The sequence below is a fragment of the Fundulus heteroclitus genome, chromosome 1 (assembly GCF_011125445.2).
Source record: "Fundulus heteroclitus isolate FHET01 chromosome 1, MU-UCD_Fhet_4.1, whole genome shotgun sequence".
Lineage (NCBI taxonomy): Eukaryota > Metazoa > Chordata > Actinopteri > Cyprinodontiformes > Fundulidae > Fundulus > Fundulus heteroclitus.
The window spans coordinates 3,379,809-3,397,566 of NC_046361.1; the positions used below are offsets into that span (position 1 = coordinate 3,379,809).

At 38.0% G+C, this 17,758-nt stretch overlaps 1 protein-coding gene across 2 annotated transcripts in view; it reads left to right on the forward strand.

Annotated features, from left to right (window-relative positions):
* Window positions 1-15,639, forward strand: part of slco4a1 (solute carrier organic anion transporter family, member 4A1) — a 46,577-nt gene extending 30,938 nt beyond the window's left edge. For both annotated transcript variants that reach the window (XM_036147607.1, XM_021313183.2), the window contains exons 7-13: window positions 16-170; window positions 3,538-3,808; window positions 9,749-9,911; window positions 11,086-11,261; window positions 13,805-13,869; window positions 13,982-14,130; window positions 14,733-15,639. In XM_036147607.1, the coding sequence (XP_036003500.1) occupies window positions 16-170; window positions 3,538-3,808; window positions 9,749-9,911; window positions 11,086-11,261; window positions 13,805-13,869; window positions 13,982-14,130; window positions 14,733-14,903 (1,150 nt within the window). In that variant the 3' untranslated portion in view covers window positions 14,904-15,639. The remainder of the gene's footprint in view (window positions 1-15; window positions 171-3,537; window positions 3,809-9,748; window positions 9,912-11,085; window positions 11,262-13,804; window positions 13,870-13,981; window positions 14,131-14,732) is intronic.
* Window positions 15,640-17,758: the final 2,119 nt, after the last annotated feature.

Sequence of the window (17,758 nt, forward strand, 5' to 3'; positions counted from 1 at the left end):
TCCGTCTTGTTTCAGATCTGTGCTGCTTCTCTTGAAGAATCCTACTTTCCTCTTTCTGTGCTTGGCGGGAGCCACTGAGGCCACGCTCATCGCCGGCATGTCCACATTCGGGCCAAAGTTCTTGGAGTCCCAGTTCAGTCTCAGTGCGTCCGAAGCTGCCACCTTGTTTGGTAGGTGACTGAGCAGAGGAAAACTAAGCTCAGACAATACTAATAATTTATTACACCATTTTTTACAGGGACAGGCAGAGACTTTTAAACAATCTGATGCTCAAAATGCACATTTAGGGTATAAATGGGACAACTTTTTAAGGGGCATGTTCATGTAAAATACAATGAAAAAAAAGTCTAGATACCCCTTTAAAAATGCCAGAGTTTAGCCTTTAAAAATCCCCTCATAAAAAACAAACAAACACATGTTCAGGTATAGGTTGTGTTTTACATGTGACAAAAGTGACCTGTTCTTTTCCTATGTCTGGATCTAGGGTTCCTTTTTTTTGCCAAAGAAAAAACAGGTCTTGTTAAAATCTCCTAAAACCATGTTGGAGAATGCGTTATGGTATGAAGAAACAAAACCTGAACCTTTCCCCACAATTCCAAAAGACATGTTTGACACAAAATAACACTGAGCATCACTAAAACAAAACCACCGTGTTTCACTCACAGTGAAACACGGTGGTTGCAGCATCATGCTCTGGTACTTCTTTTCTTCAGATGGAATCCACATTGTTATCCAGTTTGATGAAATTCTGAACAGTTCTATGTATCAATCAGACCCAAAACCTTCAGGTATCTTTAAGATATCTTTAAGATACCTGAAGGTTTTGGGAAGGGGAAGAATATTGTCATCATTATAATGATCCAAGGAATCACTTCAGGAGAGCTAAATTTAGACTTTGAGTCTAAGTCTGGAACTAAATTATATCTCACAGAAGAGATGGACTCACAATCTAATAGATCTGGTGCTACTTTTATGAGGTACAGTCAAGATGTCGGGTTCCGACAGACATCTATCAAACAAATCTGACAGAAGAAAATTAAAAACAAGATGTTTCTACAGAGTATCAGCTTGAACGTGTGGATATTTATTTTCTTATTTTTTTCCCCTCTTACAGATTTGCTTGTTTTTAAGCAAAGTTTTACATACTTTTTACTTTATACATATCATACTGGTCTATACAAACACAGTTTAAAGTTTACTGCATCATGCCACTATATCTAAGTCAATGCAAAATGCGGATAAGATTTCCTCTTGCATTTCTGTGAATTGTTCTGATGTTGAATGTTTTCCTTCTTTCTTTTACTCTTTGCTTTGTCTATGTTCACTGTCCTGGTTTCACTTGAAACTCTCAGGGGGCTCTGATTCATTGTCTTCTTCTGTTTCATTGTTCTCTCCATCTTCTCATCTTACCAGTCAGTTTCTTCCCTAACCACCTGTAACTAAGACACAACCTAAGTATAGTTTTCATCAGCATTAAATATTTCAAACACCCCCGTCGCTTAACAAAACAGAAATATTTTTTCATGCAGCCAGCCAGGGCTATATTGTAGCTTTTTTTCTTTTCTTTTTTTTCCCCATATACTTGCATGCGCAAACAATTACAAGTTAGCTGTATTTACCTTTGTGATTTCCTGTATGATACAGAAGGTAAAATTGTTAAATAAAATGCAAATTATTTGCTGAGTTTATCCAGTGGCTCTCAAAAGCATACGTTACCCTGTTACGAAGCATTATACACCACGGTAGAGTAAAAACTGTTTGAGAAAATACAAACCAATGCAGCATTACAAAAACTGAATGTTTCTTCAGTTACTGGGTATAAAAAGAAAGTTTTGTGACTTAAGGCACCGTTCCACTGGCCCGCCTGTTTTCTCCCGACCTACTCGGCTCCACCTGTACGGATTACTTTCGCCTGTTTAATGATTCCACCGGCCTATAAAAAGGTCCGGATAAAAGGGGGATGCCACCTGGGCATTGCTGGCTGTTTTTATCCACTGAGTTAAAATTTGAGATCTATTACCTGGTGAATATGAATTTTTTAACCCCAATCAAATTCAGACGTTCAGTCGATTCTCTGCTAAGCACCCAGAGCTGCCGAAGAACACCGCTTTTTTTGCCCGGAGGATTTTGGAATATATTATTTATTTAAAGCTTTATATTAGATATTTTGCCTCATCCATGGTGAAAGTATAAGGAGAACACATTGATAGCTTTAAAGATTTTTAACCGCAGTGATATTTTTGATTGCATGATTACTACCAGCTGCGGACATTTCTGCGGAGGGAGGTGAGGCTTTACCGAGTTTGAGCTCAATTCATGGGCCACCTCAGGAAAAGCACCTCACTGCTAACCCCTGTGTGGTTTATACAGAGAGATGGGCGGGCAGCAGGGAAAGGCATACATCCACTGCTTTGTACAGCGTGAGGTGGATGGACACTTAAGAGAAAAAAACAGCTTTCTGTGTGAAATAAAAGAAAGCCTTGATAAATCCATGGATCTGAGACAGCACTGAAGTGTCCTTTTTCTTTACCCTTCAGGCATGGTTCATGGTTTGAAAATAATAAAATTGTATCTCGGTTTGACCCACTCTGTTCATAGTGGTCCTTACTATTAATGTGTCCCTCTTCAGTTTTTCATAGACATATAAGACAAGCAGAGATTTAGACAACTTTTGCAAGATAACTAAACCAAACTTTTAAGAGCTGATAAAAAAGTGTAGGAAACAGCAGCGATCCGTTTTTACATATGGTTTGCTGCAAAAGGCTGCAGTTGAAATTCAGGTGTTGTCTAAGAACATTCTCAGGTGCTCAGACTGACATGAAGCGGGTTCTCTTTTTGACTACATATTGTAATGATTGGTTAAACAGAACCCAATATTCAACCAGACATGGAGCATGTGCTTAAAGGGTTTATTTACAGGAGATCCAGAGGAACAGAAAAACCTGTGGTTTAAATGACTGAAAAAAATAGGCAGACAGAGCTCCAGCAGCTGACCAGTCCAGAACCAGGAGAATGCATTCCAACAACAAGAAAGTTCCCCAGAGGTAGTCCAAAGTAACAGGGAGCACCAGGCAGACTCAAAAAACAGAAAGGCATATAACAGGTCGGGCACAAAACAGGCAGAAATATTAATAATAATAATAATAATAATAATAATAATAATAATAATAATAATAATAATAATAATAATAATAATAATAAATAATAAGCAGAGGCTGCAGAGAGAAAAATAGTCTAAAATCATTTTATCATGAAGATTTTTAAAGTCACCATCTCACTGCTAGCAGCCAGGTGAATTTAGCTTTATTTCTTTTTTTATGTACAGCAAAACTGGCAAAAAAACAACTTGAAAGTAAAGCAAGCTTTGGAAGTAAAATTAATGATAATATTAAACAAATTAAAAAAACTTTCTTAAAGGAAGGTCCAATTTGTTGATGTTACAACCTGCTATGTTTCTTTTTTAAAGGTGAATTTACTTGTAAACTAAAGCCATTTTTCAAATAATTTCTTTCGATTCTTTTTTCTTTGCATCTTAAGGATACATGGTGGTGCCAGCAGGAGGCGGTGGTACTTTCTTGGGTGGTTACATCGTGAAGAGGTTGAACTTGCGCTGTCGAGGCATCATACGCTTCTGTATGATGTGTGCGCTGGTCAGTCTGTTAGCCATCTTCGTCTTCCTCATCCACTGCCCCAATGTGCCCATGGCTGGTGTGACGGCCCCTTATCAGTCTGGGGTAATGGGAGAGCACCAACTGGACCAGTACAAACACCTGTATGACAAACCAACCAAACAACGATTTAGAAACAGGTAGGCATTACCCTCCTAACCCTTGTAGATAAAAAGGAGTATGACTAAAACTTTTATTTATATAGGTTGTCTCATTTAGATCCAATATCTCATTTAAGAGAGACCTAATTAGTTCCAGTTGTTCCACAACTCAAACATTTTGTTTGATACTGTAAAAACAATCCACTGAAGCTCTTCTTATACCTTTATTTTCAAAGTCTGACTAAAAACCTTCTCAAATTCTTTGAGATTAAAATTAGTAATATCTGGGCATTTTTCCCCCTTCCACCCATTCCCTATCCTTTTATCCATATTCCCAATTATTTTTGTCCTTCACATCTTTAAGATGTCAGCATCATTCTAAACTAATATGAAACTCTCTTCAAGCCCGGTCAATATCCTCCCGGCTGCTTTGTTTCAGAAATTCTTTGATGTGATTTGCACCTGCGTTGTGAATATTAATAATTTATCCCTAAAATCTGGCTCTGTCCCCTCCAATTTTACACCTGTTATTTTCAAACCTATTATTAAGAAACCCAACTTGGACTTCTCTCAAATAAAGATATGTCAATTTCTAAATTACCTTTTATTTAAAAAATTACTTTTTAGAACAACACAAATTAATTGATAAATACCAGTCTGGTTTCTAAGAAATGCATTGAACAGAAACTGCTTTACCTAATGTGTCCAGTGAAACCATAGTGGCTGGAGACATTGGGCAATATACTAGTCTTGTTAAGCCTGGTTCACGAGGGGGTTAGTGTGATGGCGATCTCTGGAACAGTTTTATAGTGGTTTTAATCTTACATTTTAAATAGCAGTTTCTGTGTCAATATAAATTGCATCATCTTGGTTTCAACAGATCTAACATTCAGGGTACCCCAAGGCTCTTTTTTGGGATTTTTTTTTTCTTTTGCTACATATTCACCCACTTGGACAGATCATTGATATACTTCACAATATCTCCCAACACACTGATGCAAAACTTCATCATAAATTCAAGTTCTTCACACTGAATTGCTTGAGGGCCTAAACAAAATTACAGTCTGGTTAAAAACAATTGACAACTGATCTGAATTAGTCATTGTCTCCTTTAGCGGCACTGGCCTCTGATTTTCAAGAAGAATCTGGTTTATTTTGTTTCCATTAAATGTATGGAAACTGAATGTTCTTACTGTTCATCTCCTTAAACACATTAACAAATGCCACGTTACTTGATGCCCTTTGATCTGATATGTTAAGCCAAAAAGTCTCATAAAATAAAATGTTACTTTTATTGACCTCAAATTTATCAAGAACTCATCTGTCTAAGGTAAATTATCAGGGAGCCTAAATTGCATGCCCTGTTAAATAAATTAAATAATATGATATGAATTTATTCGCAGAATAACAACAAATAACAACACATTTTAAATTTCATGATTATATTTTTTTCTAATCATTAAATAATCAAAAATTTAATTCTTAATAATCACACTAATATAACAATTAATTTAAGGAGCTAAAAGGGAATTGTCACCGCTAGGTGGGGCGTTGAGCGCTGTCTGTAGACCACAACAAGATGCGTCACAAGCCATGCCTCTTTCTACCTAAAAAATCTAAGCACCATCAGTGTTCATTTTAAATTTTTTTCTCAAAAAAATAATTCCCTGAATGTACACGAGGATTGCGGTGGGCAGCTCATAAGCCCGCCAGGCTGCATTAAACAATGCTACCAGCTACCAGAGGTGGGTAGAGTAGCCAAATATTGTACTCAAGTAAGAGAATTACTACTTCAAAACATTTTTTTTTAGGTTTTTACGGCACTAGGGGCTCGTTTTTGGTATAGTGGGCTGACAGAAAAGGGGGTACGATAGAGTGGGAGAGACATGCGGCAAAGGATCACAGCTCGAGTCGAACCTGGGTCGGCTGCGTTGAGGACTAGGGCCTCCGTACATGGGTCGTATTGTCAGGCAAGAAATTACTCGAGTAAAAAAAATATTCAGTAAGAATGCTACTCAAGTACTGAGCTGATGATTTAATATTTAAAAATTATGTAATCCAACAGACAAAAATATGAGGTTATGTGCAAATTCTGGTATTTTAAAAATAGAATATATACTAAAGACAAAATAAACACTTTTCTAAATCTAGCAGTGAATATATATACAGTATGTTAGAATAGTCCAAAGTACTTCCAATGACAATATCTGCTATTTTCTGTATGTTCAAAGTAAATCTCACTTTAACATAAACTCTAGGTTTTTTGTCTTTGGTGCATTTTGAATAAAAACAAGTATGTTCTTTATTATTGAAGTTACTCACAGTAGGTAGAGTAGCCAGAAAATTTACTCAAGTAAGAGTAGCAAGACATCTGCTGAGAAGCCGACTCTGGTAATTGGCAGCTCCATAGTAAGAAATGTGGCACTAGAGACACCAGGGAACATAGTCAAATGCTTTCCTGGGGCCAGAACTGCGATATCAAATCCTACTTGAAACTGCTGGCTAAGGATAAGCATAAATACAGTAAGATTGTTATTTTCCCTGGTGGTAATGACACCCTATTATGCCAATCGGAGGTCACTAAAGTTAGTGTTGCTTTGGTGTATAAGTTTGCTAAAACAATGTCGGACTCCGTCATTTTCTCTGGTCCCCTGCCTGATCTGACCAGTGATGACATGTTTAGCCGCATGTCATAATTTTAACCGCTGGTTGTTTAGGTGGTGTCCTAAAAACGACTTTGGCTACATTGATAAAGTTTCTGAGGAAAGCCTGGTCTGATCTGGAGAGACGGCATCCATCCCACTTTGGATGGTGCAGCCCTTCTTTCTAGGAATCTGGATGGATTTATTAGTTCTCCTAAATGCTGACAACCCAGGGTCCAGACCAGGAAGCAGAGCCATAGTTTAACACACCTATCTGCAGCTTCTGTACTGTTACCCACCCATTACCCTTTTGAGACAGTGTCTTTCCCATGGCCAAAACTAACCATTAAAGACTGTTTTAAAAGGAGCAAATCATAAAAAATCTCAAAAATTTTAGTTTAATTTAACTGACTTCTCCACCCCCAAAAGAAGTTTTCATTATAGTAGATATTGTAAATTGAGTAGATTGAGTAAATTTATGCTTTTTTTATGGTGTCACTTCCTCATTGCGTTTTGTATTAGACAATGTAGCCCCTTGAAACAGAAGATGATTATTCACAGGAAGCTGGCTCTAGTTTAATTTAGAGCTGTGTTCTTTGAAGCACAACGTTAGGAGATTTGAGAGAAAGGGGCACTCTACACATCTAGAGGAATCCTACCTAATCTGGAAAACTGTTGTATAAAACGAACATTTGCAGAGTTAGAGCAGCATGTTTTTATCATTAATAGAGGAGAATAAATATAATCCTAGATTCCTCTTTAGTACAGTTGCCAAACTTGCCCCGAGTCCTAGCTCTGTTGATCCATACATTCCCTAAGCTTTGAGAAGTAATGATTTTGTGGGATTCTTCATAAATAAAATTGATTCTACTAAAAAATGAATTCATTGGCATACTCCCAAACATGATTACCTCATCCTCAGTAAGTGAGGCAGCATTGGAAGAATCTTTAAAACCTTATCGGTGTTTGAACTATTTAGATGCAGAAGAGCTTTCTGAGTCGCCTAAAATTTTAGCTTTGTATAAACCTTCAACTTGTATGTTAGACCCAATCCCAACCAGGTTATTTAAGGAAGTATTCCCTTTGATTAATGCCCCCATTTTATATATGATTAATCTATCCTTAATAAATGTATATGTACCACAGTTTTTTTGTTTTTTTACTAATATTACCATATAGAGCATTTACCTGGCTCCGCCAGATGGATTTGCTCCACATATCCATCTGGAAACCTTCCGTTGAAGTAATTTTGGGAAGGGGCGAAAATACTGGTTAGCTGATTGGCCTATGTTGGTGATAGACGGGCCAAATAAACCAATCAGATCAACAAAGCATATGACGTACTCGTCAACATGCTTCGTCGTCGCTCTTACGACGAAAACACAACCACAAGCCAAGCTACTCTTGCTGCTGCAGGTAAAGGCTCGTTAGCTCAGCAAAGAAATACTCTGTAATTCCGATAAAACTTGCTCGATAGCCACGCTAACGCTAGTTTCATTGGCTGAAGTCGCCATGTTCTTTAGACTGAACTGTCGCGCTTCTCATTGCGTCACACCTCAACCCGCCTCAAAGCCAACGCTGATTGGACGTTCATTTGGTGAACGGCTCCAAATTTTCTTTAACGGAGAGTAGCCAGACTGATCTGCGAGTGAAACCTTGAAAGCTTGCGAGATCAGGATGGTCTCACGAGGCTAATAGAGCATATCAATTTAAATTATTTTTTTTAACATTTTATCATAACCAAAACTTTGCATTATGAACAATCTCGTGAGCATAGTCTGTGGAATAGAAGACTATTAGTTCAATCCAAAGAGGCTAACACAGACAACAACAGGCAATTAGAGAGATTTATTGGCATTAGAAAAGTTATTTGGTGCTTGGACCTCGGCAGAAGACGTGAAAGCAACAAACGTCTATGAGCTTGTATGATAATTTTAGGATTAGGATTAGTGAAGTCTTCACAACGGGGTCTGGACACTGGTGGTGGAAGCCATAGGGGAGAAGTAATCAGTTGAAGCTTGAGAGTGTGAAGGAGGACATGTGGTGGAGGAGGGTCGAAGCTCAGCTGAAGAGCAGGAGGATCCATGAGTGTGGTGCCTTATGAGCAAAGTCTTGTGGGATGGAAGGATGAATGCTTGACAAGGCATTCAGTGGAAGCAGGGGAATGAAGCTCACACATAGTATTAAGCCAATTTGTCGCTAACTGGCTGTAAGAAGCAGGTTTGTATAGGCAGAGTAGCATGTAAAACTCATCCTGAGATAATGAGATCAGTGCAGGTGAAACTGCTCCACCAATTAGCAGAGTGGAGCAGAGCAGAAGGTGAAACATATCTAGCCAGCCCAAAAAACAACAGACAAGAGGCAGGCTACGTGACAAATTCTCATATAATTATTATGGATTCTTTGGCAGAGGGGAATACCGTTTTGGGTGAGACAAAAATACCCTAAATAATTTTAGAATTACAAATCAACATTGTTCTACCAATTCTTGATTTTGTTTCATTGTATGTAAAGAATTGGAAATGGCAAAAGTGATCCAAAAAGCAGAGCATTGTAGGTTTTCTCTTTTTGAGTTTAGTTTTCTTGAGTTCTTTTGTTTCCAACCTTGGGTGCTACAAGTTGTAACATTAGCCCCTTTTTCGCCAACAGTCCCAGTATTTAAATACCTGGGAAATCTTTTTTTTTTGTCTATCGTTATGGAATTGGCATGGCGGATCATGACAGCACCTGCTACTTGTAGATAGGAGTAAGAATGATAAGTGGTATTACTTTACAATCTGAAAAAGTCTCCGTCAACACCAGAGAAGTCAGCAGATTTGCTCATGTTGCTTTATATGAAAATAGTAACTACAGCAGTATAAATGTTTGCTGAGCAAAATGACAAAGTTTCATAACACTCTTGGAGCTCAGGATCTTCAAGGTAGACTAGAATCAGCAGCAGCCAATGCAGTCTCTTTCACTGCTAAAATGATTTGTAAAGATGGAAAACAGGAATTATGTCATTTTGAAAGCTGTACAAATTATTGCTGCAAGTTGCACTGGTTGTGAGTTTGAAATTAAATTTTAAATACTGGACCATCGTTATAAGGTTTATTCAGGGACTCCGCCACAGCTCATTTAAAAATACTGTGAATGACACTATGATATCGGGAAATTCATGTTTATCTATCACATTTATGTTCCACTTATTGGACTTTCTTCAGAACACTGCCATTAGCCATAGTAACTGCAGAAAACAATCACATAAGAAGATGGTACTGGCCAAATTCAAGCTAACTAAATTCCTTCTCTGTCCCCATTTCCCATCTGTTGCTGCCTGTCTGTCTCTTGCGTGCAGCTCTTCCCTGGACATGAGCCTCACGGTGAGCTGTAATGAGGCTTGTCACTGTGCCAGAGAAGTGTACAACCCAGTGTGTGGGGCAGACGGAGTGATGTATTACTCCCCCTGCCATGCTGGCTGTACCTCCATCAACCACACAGAACCCTCCACAGGCAAGCAGGTACAGCACACACCTTTTTTGGTTTTATTTCAGTAAGGCTGGAGGAAAATTACACCAGCAGTCACTACAATCTGAGGCAGTTCAGAAGGCGAGGCAAGGCAAATTTATTTGTATAGCACATTTCAATACAAAGACAATGCAAAGTGCTTTACATGATTAAAATATGGGAAAATAAAACAGAATAAAAGCAAGTTGGAATAAAATGTGGAAACTAAAAGCAAATAATAAAAACAGTTGGACTAAAAAAGTTGAACTAATGATGTTTCAGTAAAACAGTTTAACTAGAACAGTCAAAGGCAATCCTAAACAAATGCGTTTTTAATCTTGATTTAAAGGAACTCAGGCTTTCTGCACTTTTACAATTTACTGAAAGTTTGTTCCAGATAAGTGGAGCATAGGAACTAAATGCTGCTTCTCCTTGTTTAGTTCTGGTTCTAGGTATGCAGAGAAGGCTGGAGCCAGAAGACTTGAGTGGTCTGGATGGTTGATACACTGATAACAAGTCTGTGATGTATTTAGGTGCTAAGCCATTCAGGGACTTATAGACTAACAGAAGTATTTTAAAGTCTATTCATTGAGATACAGGGAGCCAGTGTAAGGACTTTAGAACTGGGCTCATGTGGTCTACATTCTTATTCTTAGTGAGGATGCGGGCAGCAGCGTTCTGGATCAGCTGCAGCTGTCTGATCCACTTTTTTGGCAGACCTGTGAAAACACCACAGAAATGCTTGTGGACTCTGTAAGCTGTTAGTGTTAGTGCTCTTTTTTTGTTTAAACATTCATGTGTGGCAAAGTTGATTCAAGTGAAGGGGTCTTGTGCTCTTTTATTTTTACAAGATCAGAAAGTAGTCACTTCCCCTTATACAAGTATACAAGACAAACCCCTGAGATAGAACATATAGGTCTGCCACAAAAGCTCCATTAGGCGAAGTTCAAAATTCAGGTTCTTCTTTTGTTAAATGTATTGATCTAAGTTCACGTGAACTTCTCAAGTTTATCTGATCTGTTTTTAAATGTGGATGAAAGCATCTGGAAATTCCCTATTTCTATTTTGTTTGCACATACCTTATAACCAATTTCCAAACCTCTCCCCACCATTTCAGATCTATAACAAGATTAAACATTAAAAGGAACAAAAACATTATGATCAGCGGTACGTGTTTCTATGTTTCAGGTGTACGCTGGATGTCGCTGTGTGGTGGGGAACGTGTCCTGGGGTGAGGAGAGCTTTGCTCTGACAGGGAAGTGCAGCAGCTCCTGCCACCACATGCCAGTCTTCCTCTCCTTGCTCTTCATCATCATCTGTTTCACCTTCCTCTGTAGCATCCCAGCCCTCACTGCCACTCTCAGGTAAACAGTTAGAATTAGTATGTAACTAGTTAAAGTGAGTTACAGCTAGTGTTCAGCAAAATCATTTGTGCCATGTTTTTTCACCAGTGCACAAACTCACAAAGAAAGTTGAATCGTTGGTTGGTTTTTCCAGAGTCAAAGATGTACGATTTCAAACTATTCTAGTTACATTAAGGGCTTCATTTTCAAAGATTCCAAATAAGGGGCACTAAATCGCTTGGGGGTAAAAACTGTGCAAGCAATAGGTGGCCATGTTGCAGTTGATCTTCAAAGATTGCATTAGCAAAGCATAAAACCTGCTAAAAGGAATTTGGTCTGCCCTATGTAAATTAACAAATTGCATGTCCTACTGGCAGTTTGGGAACTTCATGCAAAGATGAAGTTCTAAGCAATGTTTCAATTTCTTAATGCCAGCTAGAAACAACCATCATATAATCTTTCCAGACACCAAGCTCCAATAAACTGTTTTTTAATGAATGGAGAACTTCTGCTATTTAACTTTTTCTTTTATGAAAGACAGTATTAACGATTAATATAAATAATATATAGTATTATATAAGTATATATACTTCTGCTGTTTTGACAGCAGAGGTTCTTCAAAACCTGTTCTACAACATAACAACAAAACAGAAGACACAACTTTTATTTTATTTTTACTTTTCTGGGTTTAAATAGAAAATATTGCAGCTGACAAAATTAGATTTACATAGGTAATGAAAACACCGCTGTTTATTATTATTATACCCCTTCACTTATCGGTGATGGTGGCCTCTGTCTCCAGCCTCTGTCGACTGAAAACCTCCCTCTGGTCGTTGGAGGTACTAATGATAACAATTAAAATATAAATAGAAAACTATAAATAGATTTATCCATCTAGGGTGGACCCCGCCTCTCGTACAATGACTGCTGGAGATAAGCACCAGACCCCCAAGCTAATGTGTCAATGGCTGTGGAGACTTAAAGTGGCCAGTGCGTGTCACTCCCAGAGAATACGACCTGAATAACTCTCTCATAAACTGACTAATCCAGCCTATAGAGGCAACTGAGGATAACTCATTTTACATTTCAGGCAATTGTAAAAGCATGTATGGGAAAGAAAAAATAATAATATTTAAACTTGCACAATGCTCCTTTAATCTGTTCAAGGCAGAAGGCTTATTCCCCACTAATTGAATCTACTGTTGTTATTTCTGACAGTCCAAATATGTTCACATGCGCATAGACTCCATAATTTGTCTTTGTACCAATGCCTCCTTTGCCACAAGGACCATAGACATTTGGGGATGACTTGATTCAGCCGAGTACGAACTGCTTCCAGTGGGCACCTCTGCAAACACCCCCCCTCCCCCTACGGCTGCTCTGAGTTTAAAAGGCAGATAGCAACTGCCTTCTTCCTTATGAGGTGAAATGATGGACACTAGAGACAAAACTTAACAGCTTTCAGGGTAAAATGAGAGAAAACCTCAATAAATCCGCAAATTTGATATAGAAAGCTAATGTATCCTTTTCCTTTCCTGTTTTTTTTTTCCTTCAGGTATGGCTCATGGTTTGTAAATAGTTAAATACATTTTCAGTTTGATAATATCAATGTTGTCGCTCTTCAGTTTCTCCGGATTTCCTTGTAGAAAACCCTTCTCCTTTTTTCTCGACCCTTGGCCAGTCATGAAATAGCAGTGTGTTCACCTAAAATCCTTTTCGATTCCACTTCCTTGGACCCTGGTCTTGAGCTGGGCTGGAAAGAACTGGGCTGGCCCTGAAAAGAACTGCTCATAAAACACTCACAAGTAGGCGGAGCCAAAACCAAGGCCAAACCAAGCGGGCGGAAATGGGGCTTATGTATATATGTTTTGGGATCTTTACAGATGCAAGTATTTACTATGTCTTCAAAGTTTCATGTCACCATTTTACTTTTGGCTTGGTGAAAATCTGTTTGTATCAGTTTTAACCCCACTTGCCTGAATTTATTTACAGTTATAAGAAAAAATATATATACTTTTTTATGCTGTTTGCTGCAAAGTTATGAACTCTTAGTACTTTTGCCCTACAGCATGAAGGTCCCGAGTTTAAATCCCAGCCTGGGATATTGCTGCATAGAGCTGACATATTCTATTTGTGTGTGTGTGTTGGTTCTCTCTGGATACTAAAACTGAACAAATAAATGGATATTGACAATAGATAGATTGATGTATGTTTTTCCTGATAAGCAAATGCTGAATAAGCCAGACATGGTTATTTTACATACAATGTAAATGCAGAATGCAAATCAGTAAAATTAAGCATAATTTGATATAACTCTAAGCGCTAGATGGCATCAAAGGGCTTCCAATTTAATCCTTGGTCTGTGTGGAATATCAATCAAGAGCATTACAAAACACTGAGAGCTGAAGCTGTTTGGGGAGAATTTACAACATTAGTCTACAAGTGTTTACAACTCAAAGTCACAGTCTTCGATATGTGTTTCCAAAAAGCTCATTTTTACACAAGCAACCATGTATTAAACTTTAAAAAAAAAACTCCTTTATATCTGACACTGTCCCGTACAGGTGTGTACCAGACAGTCAGAGATCCTTTGGACTTGGCATCCAGTGGATAGTAGTGCGCACACTTGGTAGGTCCATCTTTTTTATTTTTTTTATTTCGTAAGTCTACTTTAAATCCCAAAATCAGAACCAAAAATTTTTCAACTTTTCCTCTTCTCTGTATCGCTGTTTTCCATACAGGCAGTATTCCAGGACCAATAGCATTTGGCTCAGTGATTGATATATCCTGCTTATTATGGGAAGATCAATGTGGGGATCAAGGATCCTGTTATATATATCACAACTCAGCTATGAGTCAGTACACACTGGTTGCTGGAATCATCTTCAAGGTAATGCTAACAACTGTGATAGTCAATTTATCCTCATTATATTTCTTTGTTTAAATGGTTCAGACGCCATTTCTTTAAAAAGGAAAGAGAGTGGCTTGGAACAAAATATGGTTTCCAAGCACCAGCTCCATGTTCTGAGAATCAGCCGTCATGGTTCAGGTGAACGTCTGCAAGGGAAGGGAGAAGATAAGCATCTGATGTTTGCAGTGCCTCTGTGTGAACCTGGGGAGATGAGAACTGCTCAGTGTATTTCAATTTTTACACATATGAATATATTTTTCAAAAATAATCTTTAATAATGATTCTAGTGAAATATTTATTTGGACAAACCAATGATAATAATAAAAAAGATTGCTAATTTCAAGAAAGAAAGTACTCATGTTGTCCATTCCTTAATCCGTGCTCGGTTTGTATAGTAATAACAACTACTGTAATTTATTGTGATTTGAGAAAACGGAAAGTGGTGCTTTTTCATAGCACATAGAACATGTCCACATGGGACAGGAGATAAATCTGCCAAATGCTGCTAGTGTATTTGGCTTCTTGTGTGGGACATTATTTTTTAGTGAAGGTCATTCATTAACAAATTTCCTCCATTGCAGGTTCTGGGGATCATATTTTTCCTGGTAGCCAGCGTCCTGTACCAGCCACCTCCTGAGTCTCCTCAAAGCAGCTGTGAGAGCACAGACCAGGGAACCGACCACGTCAGCGACCTGCCAATCAAAGATCTGCCAGAGGATGGCGTCATTGTCAACCTGCATGCCAGGTTATGACAAAATAGACCCTCCAACCCAAACGCTGTTTGTGTATTTAAAATAAATACCTAGAATGCCTTCACATACCAATGCAAATGCACAGAGACAGGAGTGTGTAGCACTTCTAACATGCTGCTCTCTTAGAACAAAATCCTGCTTTGACTGCATGTGTTTCTGATGTGTGTGTGTTTGATTGACTCAGCAAAGCCTCATAAAGTTACTTCTCCCAACTTTTCAACTCTAAAGATGACTTAAATCTGATCAGTTAAATAACTTTTTTTGTCTGGGTATGATGATGGTGAGCTTCATTTTGTGGATATTTGCTGCTTTAAACCATTTTTTCCAAAGCCAATTAGACTCTTGACAGAAACATGTTATGGTTATTGTTTGAAGTCTGAAATGTGAAAAAAATGAAACAAACGAATGTTTTATTCTTGAGTTCTTTTCCAGTGACTGACTGGTAGATACGGTCTGTTCTTTTTTTCTAAGAACAGATAAAGCCATGTCTAAAGATGTCGTAAAAAAATCTCAAGGCCAGTGAAAATGTAGCCAGATATTCTTCATATCACATCCTTTTTAAAGCAGAGTACAGAAAGACCCTTACATCAGATAAGGTATTCGAACACTATCACAATTCAAACACGTTATAGCGAAATTTATATTATTACCATTTGTTCCAGTAAGCTTTAACTGAATGTCCCTGTTTAAAAGCTGCAAGACAGCTTTTCTTAAAAAACAACAAACAAAAAAAAAACAACTATCTGTCTCAGCCTGGAAATGTCTCTGCAAGCTGTGCACATCTAGATTATAATTGATTCCTGTCTTCCTGGCAGGTTCTGCCGCACTAAGATTGAGTTGGTCTGTAACCTGGTCTTCTTTAGTCTTTTTCCAGCTGTTCTGTTGTGTTTAACACTAAACTTGTGATGGACTCTTACTGCTCTGGCATATACTTAGACATGCCCTGTCTCCAGGTTTGTCCACACTATTTACTACACTGTAGTGTCTCCTTTCTCCTTGGACCATGGTATTCATAATTTTAAGTAGTTAATCTTAAAGAACATTTTTAAATGTTTATGATAATTAAGTCCTCTGCTACGAATGCCATGTCCTAAAGGAACCCCAGATGATCTTATGCCACCACCATGCTTCATTGTTCAGATGCTAAGAGACGGTATATGTTGGATAAGGTCTCTTAGAAGGGATTGATGTATTGTTGAGGCAAATCAGCGGTGTCAGCATTCCACATTTTAAGGTAGCTTCACGGAGAATAAAAAAACTAAATCATTAAAACCTAAAACTAAATCATTAAAACCTAAAATTCATCCAGATGTTGCATAGTCTTTTTTAGTGAGGCCTTCTGGAGGGTATTGGTTGGTTCCCAGTTATACATGAGGGAGTGTGAATGTTTCCTGAAGGTTTTAAGCATGCACAAAATGTTTGAACCAAGTGGCACTGATTGATGGAGCATAAAGACAACTGTGGCAGTGTGAACATGTTGGTCTCATATTCAGGCTCCAGCCTCATCCAGATGGGTGTTGTTGTGTTAGCATAACATCATCATGCAGCGCATAGCTTAATGCTCACAACACAGGGGAGGTGGTGGAGGGTGTATCTCAGACATGAAAAATAACATAGAAAAGCTTTTGGGGAGCTACGATTGTATTAGAGGTATGAACTCCCTTCACTGAAGGACATTTTCCAAATTTGCCTTGATCCAGCCATATTCTGATGGGTTGTGTAGGTCTTGAAGAGGATAGGGTCTTCATGTAATGCGAAGGTTCCTCTAAAACTCCAAACAGGCTGCCATGTGCCTTTTTATTCAGTGTGGCTTCAGTTAACCATGTCTACCAATCATTCTCTAAAAGGCATTCAGTTGGTGTATTTGCTATGGTTATAACTACTCTTCATTATTTGCACTTACACCTTTGGAAATATTGCTTATATTGTTTTGGAGTTAAGATGATTTGGTAGCTTTTGATATTGTGGATTTCTTTTTGTCCTGATCGGCGGTAAGGGTTCTGAATACCGTCCCTGCATGTCAGGTCTCAAGTTTCTTTTATTTCTATTATTATTATTTTTTGTGGATCTGCAGAATCTGATGAAGACGTCGGAATGCTGTCGACAGCAAACATATGTGTTGATGTGCGCATCAATTATCATCATAGATGAGTAGCACAAATGCGTTTTCACCTTGAGAAGCACATGTATACTTTTGAGAGCAACATATACTAGAGATTTTGGATTCAAAAGTTGTGATAATTAGAAGGATAAAAGTTAAATTGTGTGTGATATGCACAAATAAAAAACTGACTTATAAATTGGCCTATTTACCAGCTGACAGAGCACTTAGGTGTATTGGCACTTTAAAAAGATCATACAAGTGTGTGTTAAAAAACAACTATTTAAACAATGAAAAGAAAAACAGAATGATAGCCAAAGTTCACCAGACATGTAGACTTTAATGTCAAATTTCCCTTTTTAACAACAATTTTCTTCAATATATAGTACCTGATTTATTACCAACCACAGTAACAAAACATGCAATGTAGCAATGAGCAGCATGACTTATATTATATTATTATTAAATGAACAGCCTTAATGTTGGTTGGAAATACCTAAAATAGAGATGAAAGACATGCTTATAGCTAATTTTCCAGACTACCAACATCTGGATCTGTCCATAGTCAGATTATCTTTGCATAATTCTATGAATTTAAACTCACCAGTTTATGTTTAGGGTTGGATGTTAATACCAAGGCTGGAACGCAGCAGTTTCCTGTGTGATTAATCTATGTTCCACTTGAGATTAGTTACCCTTTGGTATTTCTTCTGCAACCCTGAACACACTGGTAGATGAGTGTCTGAACTAAAAA